Raw genomic sequence first — 11,765 nt, 5'->3', positions numbered from 1 at the left:
AAAATTATGATATACAAAATCGGGAAAGTGTGCTCAACTCATTTCGCTTTTACGAATACTTGTTAATTATTAACAATCTTGAAACTTCTTTATTATATTATTCCTTCATCATATTGGCACAGTTCGATAGGTAACATTTTCAATCCAATCAATATATTCAGAAATTCGCGTATAAACACTGGGCATGCCGGTGCCACAGCCGATGCCAAACGAAGTGATGCCGACAACAAGGGACATGGGATTAAGATCTTTCGGTTTGATAAATTTTATAATCGGTCCACCGGAGTCACCCTGTGGAAGCACAAAAATTATATTTGAAATTAAAGAATAATAAATCATAATCTCCACCTGACATGTGTCACGCAATTTCTCGTGATCCTTCGCGCATATCTGTGTCGATATAATGCCATCACTCAGCACATCGCTATCTGGCTCATAGTGCAGTTGGCACTCGCTGTTATCAATTGTTGATAAATTCGTTTTCATCAATAAGGGGGAGGATACGCCAGCTGCGGTTGAAATTATACCACTAATAAGATTTTCTTAAAGTGTTTACACATACATACATACATACCAAATTGAGTATTCCCATAACCAATGGCTGTAACATTATGCGCGGAGCTCGGATCGTCGTAAAGACATGCCGGCTGATCATGAAACGGGTTTCCACTTTTTGGCCATGTAAATATTAAATTTTTACTTATACACTATTCTATTAAAGAAAATATCTTACTAAAATATGGTCTTTAGACGTATAATTGCTATGTCATTGTATACATTTGGATATTCGTAATTGGGATGCTCGATAATCTCTTCGATTTCCAAGTCCCAAGCCTCAGTATCATTCAATGCGAAACCGCCGGGACGCACCACCACAGGTAGTTCACTAATATTGATTTTAACAGTAAATAAAAACGCGATTTGTTTTATTATTTCCGTACCTCGAATGATAGAGACAGTGCGCAGCGGTGATGACATAACCACGATCGTAAATTGTGCCACCACATTTGTAAACTATTGTCGTATTTCCAGTAGTTTCGTTCTTAATGCGCCAACCCAAAGCGGCCTGAAGAAGAACACTTTTTCTTTTAAGCTTTCAAATATATGTTTTGAAGTTTTGATTCCGCAGGAACACCACTTTATTATGTCTCTTCATAAACACTCTTACTTACCATAAATGGAAATTCATTGTCTTTGGCTATTTCGCCATGGATGACGAAACCTCGTATTAAATGATTGTATGTGCATACTGAAAGATATCAGGAACATTTTAAATTTCTCGATATTCGCATTCCTCTCGTTTTAAATCTATGTAGCAATAAAAACGCTCGATACCTTGTTCCGATATTCGTTCCAATTTGACTGTGGCGTCATATGCACAACAACGCAATCGCAATGTACTGTTATGATGGCAAAACCCATCGCAAAGCATTTTGGCTTTATCGGGCATGTCTCCATAAGTCTCGTCTTCCATATAACGTCCGCTGTAGTTGAGCGGCGTTAAGCAATATTGGTATTCATAGCAGGCATTAACTGATCGATTGCAAAAAACTCGAGAGAGAAGCTTTCGATTATAATTATGTTAGTAATGCAAAATTATAAATCTTTACCACTTATCGCAAGTACTGTCAATATAGTGGCGTAGAAAAGTGAATCTTTACTAACTCTTCCGGGCCACATAGCTTTATTTGTTGTACTTCAGCGTAAACTTGACCGGTTTGTGCGAAACTTATTGCTTGAATGCAGGTTTCCCTGGTTATATACTTTGACTTAGAACACGTATAAGTTGAGCACAGTGGGCCGTTAGGCAGTTTTTGGGGGATAAACTTTTTTTCTTATTTTGCGACTGTAGTTCATAGTTTTTTTAGTTTTTGTAATGGGAAAATATGTTAATAAAATTTGTTGGGTGTGCTTATTAGATCATTGGAATTTCGTTAATTTCTTTTAATACTTTTTGGCTTGTTTCTGTAGAATTTTTTCAGAACTTTATAGATTTATTTGTTGGTAGGAAGATCCGCTGAGTGTAGGAGATGATACTAAACTCTTTTCTGACATACTATACATAACTCAAAATCAATTTTTATAGTTCTAACGCTCGACCTAATTTTCAAAGATGCATATCACTTACTAACCGACAAAATTAACTAGCACGGAATCATCATATAATTTATATGGAATTAAGGGAACGCTTTGACCGATTGCATTTATTCCACTCATACTTAATTGTAGTAAAATGTTTTTCATATTTAAATGCTAATGTGAGCAAAAAATGGAAAGACTTTTTAATTTAAATTTCGCGCGAAAACCGATTCGTCGAAATATTGTTTTTTCTAGATTGACATGACTGTCAGTGACACCTGTGCCAAATGTCATATCAAAATTATAATTAGTGTTTATTATAAACATATATAATATTTGTTAATTATATATGTTATTTTTGGTCCTGCGACGTTCAGAATGTTGGAAAAGGTTTTCAATAACAACTGTTTGTCGCAAGCAACTGTTTTTGATTGGTGCTAATTATTCAAAGAGGGTCGAGAATTGGAATTGGTGCTTGAGAATCAAAGATTAACAGTCAGAGTCAGAGAAGGATCAGTGAAAATCATTTGTAAGATCATTTGGGCTTAAGAAAAGTGTAAGTGCGATTGGTTCCAAAACCACTTTTCGTCTGTGAAACAATGGTTTCAGATTACCAGGATGTCATGAAACGTATTATTACTGGCGATAAGTCTTGGATCTATGCTTACGACATGGAAATATCAATCAGTCGAATATAGTGGCAAAGGTGAGCCGGTGAACAGGCTCAAAAAAAGGTTATGTTGATAGTTTGCTTCGTTTATCGAGGTGTGGTGCACTCTAAATTCTTCGTGAGTTTTTCCCCAAATTTTCAACTAATAACATCTGACTTCTGACTATTCAGCAAACTGAAACTACCGTTCCGGGGAACCGTTTTGAGTCAATTGACGTGAATGGAAGGCTGATCCGGAAATTGAATTTAACAACTGTTTGAAGGATTGGAAAAAAGTTTGGAATAAGTGTATTGGGAACAAGGGTCATAAGTAAAGTTATGAACAAAGGTCAATCGAACACAGATATAATTTTATTTGGTATGTAGAGACTGGGAAAGAGGTTTATATGGACTAACAAAAAGAAGTATACATTTTTGTTTTGGACCAAATTTAATTTACTTGGGGCTTCGATGAAGAAGTATATGTAAGAAGTTGTCAGCAGATTAACCAATATATCATTAAAACAAATTTTTTGCTTACAATAATTTGAAATATACATACTCGTACTATATGTATTTTTATTTATACGAAATTGACTTGGAAATTTTAAAAAATATGCATGAACTCGTTTTTCTGAAATATCGGTCAGTGTTGTTACACTGTGTAGATAGTGAATTTATTCCGATGAGCTCGCTTTGCAGCCTTAAATATAATTTAAGTACTATACAACAACTGCGTGAATTGTGGGTTTTAATCACAACCCAGACTAGAATTATAAAAAGAGTGTTTGTGAACGCTGATCTATTTAGTCTCGCTCTCTCCAGACAATGCGAAAGCTCTGCTCTTACATCAAATAGTTTCGGATAAAAAATCAATTGATCGGATATTGCCAACTTCTACGATACTAACTTGAATAGAAGCGCGGCCGAACATTTCACTGAGGTGCAATTTGTGTTTCTGTTTTAAAAAATAACAAATGCTATTGGTAGCGATGTGTGTAGATACATTCCACGGTTCTTCAAAGCTTTATGACTTGTAATTGTTAGAACATTGTAATACCGGTTTTGGTTTTAAAACACATTTACTTATATATATATATTATGATTATTCAAGCTTAGAGGATAAATTAACTGTCGGTTTAGAGACTTTCTTTGGAAATTTGATTTTGTTGTGAGTTGTTTTTCTTCTCAAGTTCTATGTACACATTGTATTATGCACGTTTGTAGGTACGAGTATATGTACAATTAAGCTTGCTTTGTATCGTTATTTTTCTGTACTTCCATACATATCATCTGATCAAAATTTAACCTGACTGTTTCAAAATTAGTAGTTTTTCAGGTATTGCAATAAAAGCCTTTATTATCGATTTCAAAATAGACTTCTAAACCATACACTTTGTTATAAGCCCCGGCTGGGATGGCCTTCAATGCCTTCAATGTATTTGGTCCTTCTCGGTTGCGGCTCATTTTGGAGCTAGATTGTTGCACATTTTCAACGTCGTATTCATAAGCCCATTTCCCATCATCAGTAATGGTGCGTTTGATGAATGCCAAGCATCTCTTTAGCAATCACTAATCGATGTCGTGTTTAGAAAAGACTCAGAACATTTGGAACAAGTTACGAGTGGTCGTGTTAAATTAGACTCCTCAAAATACTTCTACAACATTTTTATCGTTTTTGTTGCCGTGATTCCATTGGAAACACAAAATCTCAAGCAAACTCGTTATTAAAATTTTTATGGTAAAAATCGCTAGACAAACTTTTTGCGTCGTAAGCACTACGAGAGAACATTACCGATTCGATTTGCGCTTCAGTTTAATTGGTCCAGTCCGGGTCAAATTTGATCATACGAACGAAAAAGATATATGTGTTTTATTGACAAAAACTAAAGTTAATAACTCTAGTATTGTATATTGATGAATTGAACCACATTTTTCCTCATCAATTTAAAACGAATTGCTTGAAGTCAGTGCCATTTTGGAGCTTGTTAAGTGTTAAGAGTTGCATGACTTCATCGGCATTTTTCGCCACACTTTTCGCATACGAAATATCAACAAGCCCATTTTCCTTGACAACATCATTATTTACTGAAGTTGTTGCAGCTTGGCAGTGCGCAGCAACACTGTTCCACTGACCGAGTGCCAGTAGAGCAGGCGCATCAACTGCACATCCACACACACTCTTTCATGTGTGTGTATAGATGAGTCCATACCTAGGCTTATTTGTAGGTGTATAGGCGTACATTGTAAGCGTGCTTGTGCGCATGTGTGTGTGTCCTTGTTGCAAGCAATTGTCGCTGGTGTTGCATATTAATCGCTTGTGTGCTACATAGCTTGCGGCGATTTTTCACTTTTCTCAATTACACGACGCCAAAGTCAAATGCAAATGCAGCGAAAGTGTTTGTTGTCCACGATCGCGTCGCGGTCACTATTTCAGTGTGGGTACTTTTTTTTATTTTTCTCGATATTTTTTTATTTTTATTTTTGTTTGAATTTATTTTGTTTTTTTTTCTGTTTTTCTAATAAAAATACGAAATTCGTCGCGTGTTGGCAAAATACACGCATTGGCAGATACACGTGTATATGTGTGTGTGTGTGGTAAATACCTTTGCTGTGAAGTGATTGGCCTGACAATTTTCTTCGACACTTTTGGTCTCCATTATTTATCGCCACTTTTTGGTGTTTGCTGTGTGCTTCTTCCAAGTATTTTGCCCACTAACTCAGATTTGTTACAGTAATTTTCGCAATTCATCGCTCAGTTGCTGCCCCATGCAAGTTTATGTGTATGTAAATACATATTTATAAATATATGAATTTATTGTGGAAGCAGATTTATGTATATCTATTTAAAAAGTGGATAAGGAAGAGTTCAGTTCACATGCAACCTAATATAATATAAGACAGGAAGCTGTAAGAATGTGAAAAGTTCGAATTTGCGTAGCTGACTTATTATATTTCATTTATTGTCCGAAATATCGTAGCAACATGAACCTTATTCGGCGGAACGAAATCTAAACATATACTATATGTATATGATATGCTAAAATAATATTATTTTATTTATTTCTATACAAATCTATGCTTTGGGAAAATATATAATGTATAAATAACTTTTTTGGTTTCATAAGATCTTTCTTTCGCTATCTCTACTTCCCTTTCATTATTATCCAAAAAAATCCACTGTAAATTTAACTATTAAACTATTTTTGACAGTTTTCGTCAACAAGCAAAGTTTTTATCATGAAAAACAAAAAAATTGAAAAACGAATTTGCTTGAAATTTTGTCTTTGTAAAAGAATCACCGCATCGGAATAGTTGAAAATGTTGCATAAGTGTTTTGGGAAGTCACTTTATCACGTACACAAGTGTTTGAGTGTCACAAAGCATTCAGTGAAGTTCGTGTATTCAACGAAAACTTGGTTTATGCGAGGGTCCTTTATTAATGACGATAACAACGAAGAGTGAAAGAAACAATAATTGGGAATCATCGTGCTGGCATCAAAGCGAGAGCAGAGGATCTCAACATATCTTATGGGTCGACTCAATACATTTGGTTAATGTTTTGGGTATGAAGTGTGTCAAAACGACGTCGAGTAGAAGTCGTAAAGGAGATGCTTGAAAGCTTATCTGAGGACACTTCATTCAGAGTATGGCTTCATCACTGGAGACGAGACGTGGGTTTATGAATATGTCGTCCAAACTGTCCAACAATCTAGTGACTGACGAACCAAAATTAGCCGAAACCAAAAAAAAAAAACAAAATTCGTGGAAGACATTGAAGTTCATCCCAGACGAGGCTTATGACAAGTGTATGCAAAATTGGATTAAGGTTGAAATACTTATATTGGCTCTGAAGCGATAATAAAGATTTCTGTTAAAATACGTGAAAATGGAGTTTTTTTGACAGTTCTTTGCTGCCTAAACTAACGGTTTGTTGGACAAAGTGTAAATACTCCGACGCAACCATTTAAGCTCGGGTGGCACTTTTTCCGGACAAAAATAGTCCAATTTACCGCTAGTACATATGTATATGTGTCTGTATGTAAATCGGTAAAGCTGATAAGCAAACTACAATTGCCAGTACAAGCCACTACAATGTGTATAACTCTTTTCGTGTGCAACTCCGTGGCACCTTTTGGATACAGCCTGGTGTTGGTGGCGTCTGTCACCGTTGAAAGATTTAAGACAGCACCCCACTTGTTGGCAACGCCAAAACGTTGTACTCTCCATTGTGGCACATAATTGGAGTTTCACTTTTCACCTGCGAACGCCACGCACTCCTTCGCGGATGTGGCGACCACATGAATGTATATGCAACGGGGAATGCTGCATGATTTAGCAAAGTTTGCCGCCAAATTACCGCAACATTAATTATCGTTAATAAATGTTTAAACTTATTTATTGGCATTAAATCATTGTTTAACGTGTCTTTAACATGCACTCCACTGCACTCTGCCACTTCCAAGCCACTTCCAGGCGAACAACTGCATTTGAACTGAGCTGCCATGTAACTGCCACCACAGCGCTCCGCTCCAACACTGTTTGTGTGTGTTTGCGTGTGTGTGTGATGAATGCGTCGGTGGCTTTGCTGGCCTTTTGGCGATAATCGTTTTGTCTGCGCAACAGGTTTCTTCCAATTTATCTGCATTTATTAAATGCGTTTGGTAGTAGCTGCTGTTGTTGCTGTTGCTTCTTCCCATTTTAGCATTAATTTGAGTTTTATTGGCGTTTTAAATGCCTATCGACATATGCTAAGCATTTTGGTTGGTAAAAGTGTGTACAGAAATCGATTGGATTCGGGTTAATGTGGAAACGATTGTAAAATAGCCTCGGCTACTGTTGCGCAGACAGCTGCAATAAGACCGTGATTTTACGAATAACATTGTCTGTAACACAAAAATAAAGGATTCCTTTGAATACTTGATAAATCTTCTCATGAACTATTTTCGGAGCTTTAGCCAAAGAATTGAAGGAGGACTGGGTTGCTCTCTCGAGCATGTGTTGGACCGCTATCGTTTCCGCGGTTAAAAACTTATAAAAAGTATTCTTTCCTAAAAATGACTTCATGGCCTTACTGACAACTTCTCTTAATTAAGTATGATAATCTTACCCAAAGAAGTCCAATGCCTTTGTTGATCTCTCTAGCTTCTAGCGTGGGTGAATCATGGTGTATCTCTATCGTTTTCAGGGCTATTCTCTTTGCAGAAAAATGCCTTCATGGCAACTTTGATAAGGAACTTTTGGAGTCTACCCAGAAGTACAACTTAGGAGATCGGATCGTGGATCGTGTTCGTTTTTACATTCGTTCTACAAAAATGTATTCATGATTTGTTCTCCAAATCTTTTTTGGATTCCCACCCGAAGAAGTCCAATGCTTCAATTGTTCATTCGACATGTAGCAGTCTCAATGCGGAGCTATTTACATGATTCATTAGAACTAAACTTCGAACTTAACAGCGGGTCGTCTAAAAAAAAGAACTGAAAGTATTTATATTGTTGATATGCCAGCATTTTCCGAAGCTTAAAGCAATTACATTTTTCCAATGTTCAAAATCATCCAATGAATTATTTGCTTAACGACAGTTTTTGAGCTGTGAGACTAGGAGACTCTGAAATTTTACTTACTAGACTATATGGAAGATTACACGAAATTTTCTGTTATATTACCTCTTGGACTAAGTACATCTCTAATTTATAAGTGAAGTCCCATATCGATGGACAAAAGTAATATTTTAAAAGTCTCTCCTTATGGTCCTTGTAATATTTGGTGCAGAAATTGACGTATTAAAGAAAAAGATTGAAATTAGGGTGAGATGGAATACCATCTAGAGCATGTAGGATTGCCAATATCATGACAAAGGAGTGGAAGAAAAACACGCAAGCTTTCTACTCACTCGGTCTTAAAATAACTTCAGGACGGTTGTTGGCCTAGTCACAGGTCAACTTAATGGTAACACATACGAGCTGTATGGCCATTATTAACATGTAGAAAGTGCGACGAAATGGGCTCTTCTGCTTATGACCGGCCTTATATCGTACTCGGCTTAGATATCTAGGAGCTTCCCCCTTCAGGAGACTGGTTTAGGTATCAGAATTAGACATCAAGCTTCTATCAAACTTCGCTAAAAACCTTGACGTCCTTCACGATTTAAATTTCAGATCATATTAATAATGAACCTTCATTTAACACAAAGAACTTGTAGGTCTATGTATGGCGTGAAAGCCAGACAATGTAAATTTACCTATACATTTAAATAGTGCGCGATATAAACTTAACGATAAACCTGTAAAGCTCATTGCACTGCAACCCTGCCATTAGGCTGATTAGAGCATCTAATCCGTATAAATTGCTCAGATCTATAAAGTTGAAGTGAACGAATGGAAGCTTAGATTTGTGTGACCAAAACCGTAAAAGAATTATATTGTAGTAGAAAAAATAACCATATCCATATGTTCATGTCTCCAGAAACAAATTGCCAATATTTTTTCCCGAAATTAGCACCGCATTTGCATAGTGTGTCGCGGAAATTTGATAACTGTCATACAAAACTAAACTCCACCACATACAATATGACCGCAGTTACCTCGACACCTTTAGTCTTCCTAGCGAATTCACATCATTAACGTTGACTATAAATGGCACTGTCAAAGTGGCTATTGTGTTTGCAGCTCCGTCGCGCCTTGCCTTTTTTCACTTGCAAGAAGTTGAAGGCAGAAGAAAGCATGTAAGTACCATAAATATTTACGTGGCAATTTGAGTGCTTGGCGCACCAATGGCTGCCACCAAATCAATCAACAACTTGGAGGGTACCAAAGCTGAAGCAGTCGAAAATGAAGTTGCTGTCATATGCTGCCATTTAGTGTGGCTGCCTTCTACCAGCTTCCTTGCTAAGATCTCGTTACACAGGTACCATGTGTAGGTAGGAATGTGGACAACTGTTGCTTTCATTTTGAAATGAAAACGAAATGAAGTGAAATGGACTCTTGTAGAGGCATGTGAACAGAAGGTAGAGGCGAACCTAAGCAGTAACAGTAGCAGAATATGATGAAAGCCTATTGCGCACGAGTGAGGAAATGCCTGATGCTGACGCCGAAATTATTTTTCAATGAATCGAGTATCAAGCCATTCCCATATGGAACTTATAGAACAAAAAAAATTAGGTCTAAATATATCTGGGACACACCAGATAAATAGTTCCGGAAAGGAATTGAAATACTCTCTAGTTTGCTGAATATTTTAGAATATTCAAATATCAAATTGTGCAGATGAGAAGAGATCTTACCAAACTTTTATTGGTACCATCGGTTCATATGCCGAATGACGGTGGTCATTCCACTTAGATGAGATGAGTTAAGTTAGTTGCTGTTATGATCGACAATATAGTCAAGATAGCCTACAATTGGAGTACTCGGACGGACGACCCGACAGACAAATAGCGTTGAGCCAAGGCAATATGGCTTGTGGAATCACAGCAACTGGCCATCTGTACATTGCCATACTTTTAATTGATGCGCCCATTACTTCAGCTGCTGACAAAATGCACACTCACACACTCATGCATAGAGGCGCACAATTGATGTTTCCGCTGTTGCTGTTCGCCGCTGTCGCTTCTTGACTACGCTTTTATGGATTTGTTGTATCTTCATGTTGTTGTTGCTTTGTTGCATGCCAACCGAGCGTCGCGATTTTGAGCGTTTATTGGCTTGTCAGTTACTACAAGCGTTATGCATAGCATTCTCTGTTGTTGTTGTGGTTGTTGTTGCCTTGGTGGCTAGCGACCGTCCAGCTGGTGCTTTCTTTCATCTGTCACTTTCTGATGTGCGAGCTACGAACTTTCATTCTCGTTTGTTTCATGTCCACAAATTGCATTTTTTTCACTTGCTTATTGTTGTTGGCATGGTACTTTTGTACAACCATCGCGCTGCGTCTGTCTGTCCCATGGTCCGAACGTTGGTCCGTGCTCGTTGCTCGTAACGCACTACAACTTTCGTTTTTATTTAAACAGATTCACTTGTCAGCGGTGGCGGCACTGACAGTTGGCGGCATTGCAATTGACATTGCCATAACAACAACAACAGCAAGTACAACAACACCATTAATAGTAACAATACATAGTAGCAACAAGCCGTTAGTGAGCTTAACCACCGTTCAGCCAACATAAACCAAACCAACCAAAAACAAATGGCAACAACAACAGCAAAAAGCAATGGCCGCGCGAAAGAAGGCTATCATAGCCGCATATCTGTGACGGTGTCATAGCGGCCATAGAATTGCATTTTATTGCATGCGTTTTGTATTAAGATTTTACATTGTTTGGTGTCATCTCGCGTCTGTGGTTCGCCCGCGGCAGCTGCCACTTCATTGGTATTCCAAAGTAAACTTGACTCATTTATTCGTGCAAATACGAGGCACATTAGATAAGTGCGTATGTGAAGTGTTGAAAAGCAGTAAATCTCTTTATTAAAATGTTTGGAAAAAGTGAAGTTATAGAAGGATATATTTTTTGACATACGAGAAGAAGGTATGTCGGGCATAGTTTTAGTGTGTCGAAAATCACTTTTATGACAATTTTCTCCAGAAAATATATGCATAGTTTTCATAAATTCTATGAAGTCTCAGAGCAACCGCTTTGTGAATGAACTGCCCGACAGTCTGATTCTTTCTTTTTGCATGTGCGGGACAATCCAGGAGTATGTGCACCACTGTCTCTGCTCTTTGGCCGCAAAAGCGATATTGATCTGTGGAACAGTACCTTAATTTGTACAGATGACACCGCAGCCTGCAGGGACCTGTATAAAATCTCACAACCTGCCTTAATTTTTTTTCTGGGAAGGACGATTAGAAACAACCTTGCATGTCGAAGCCCAGGTACTTGTTGGCCTACAGCTAAGAACGGCTCCGGTTGTGTCGGACAGCTTCTTTCGTCAGGAGAAAGGCTGGCTCATTTCCACGGATTCCTTTATGCCACCAAAGTAGCATATTGTTTCCAGTGGAAACTGTGTTAAGCGTACTCCCGTACCATTGTTGATTTCGTTT

General features: G+C 37.6%; 1 protein-coding gene across 2 annotated transcripts; it reads right to left on the bottom strand.

Annotated features, from left to right (window-relative positions):
* Positions 1-41: 41 nt before the first annotated feature.
* Positions 42-1,763, bottom strand: LOC126761271 (trypsin-1-like). 2 transcript variants are annotated; one of them, XM_050477304.1, is made up of 8 exons: positions 1,611-1,763; positions 1,336-1,551; positions 1,173-1,249; positions 942-1,066; positions 778-886; positions 575-707; positions 349-509; positions 42-291 (listed from the first exon to the last, which is right to left on the bottom strand). In XM_050477304.1, the coding sequence occupies exons 1-8, from the start codon at positions 1,678-1,680 to the stop codon at positions 109-111; spliced, it is 1,074 nt and encodes a 357-aa protein (XP_050333261.1). In that variant the 5' UTR covers positions 1,681-1,763; the 3' UTR covers positions 42-108. The 2 variants fall into 2 exon arrangements, with proteins under 2 accessions (XP_050333261.1, XP_050333260.1); XM_050477303.1 differs by having other exon boundaries at positions 575-669; positions 734-886; positions 1,611-1,760.
* Between the last annotated feature and the right edge of the window lie 10,002 nt (positions 1,764-11,765).

The sequence above is a fragment of the Bactrocera neohumeralis genome, chromosome 6 (assembly GCF_024586455.1).
Source record: "Bactrocera neohumeralis isolate Rockhampton chromosome 6, APGP_CSIRO_Bneo_wtdbg2-racon-allhic-juicebox.fasta_v2, whole genome shotgun sequence".
Lineage (NCBI taxonomy): Eukaryota > Metazoa > Arthropoda > Insecta > Diptera > Tephritidae > Bactrocera > Bactrocera neohumeralis.
The sequence above is the reverse complement of the archived record's forward strand: the minus strand, read 5'-3'. Positions and strand labels throughout refer to the sequence as shown.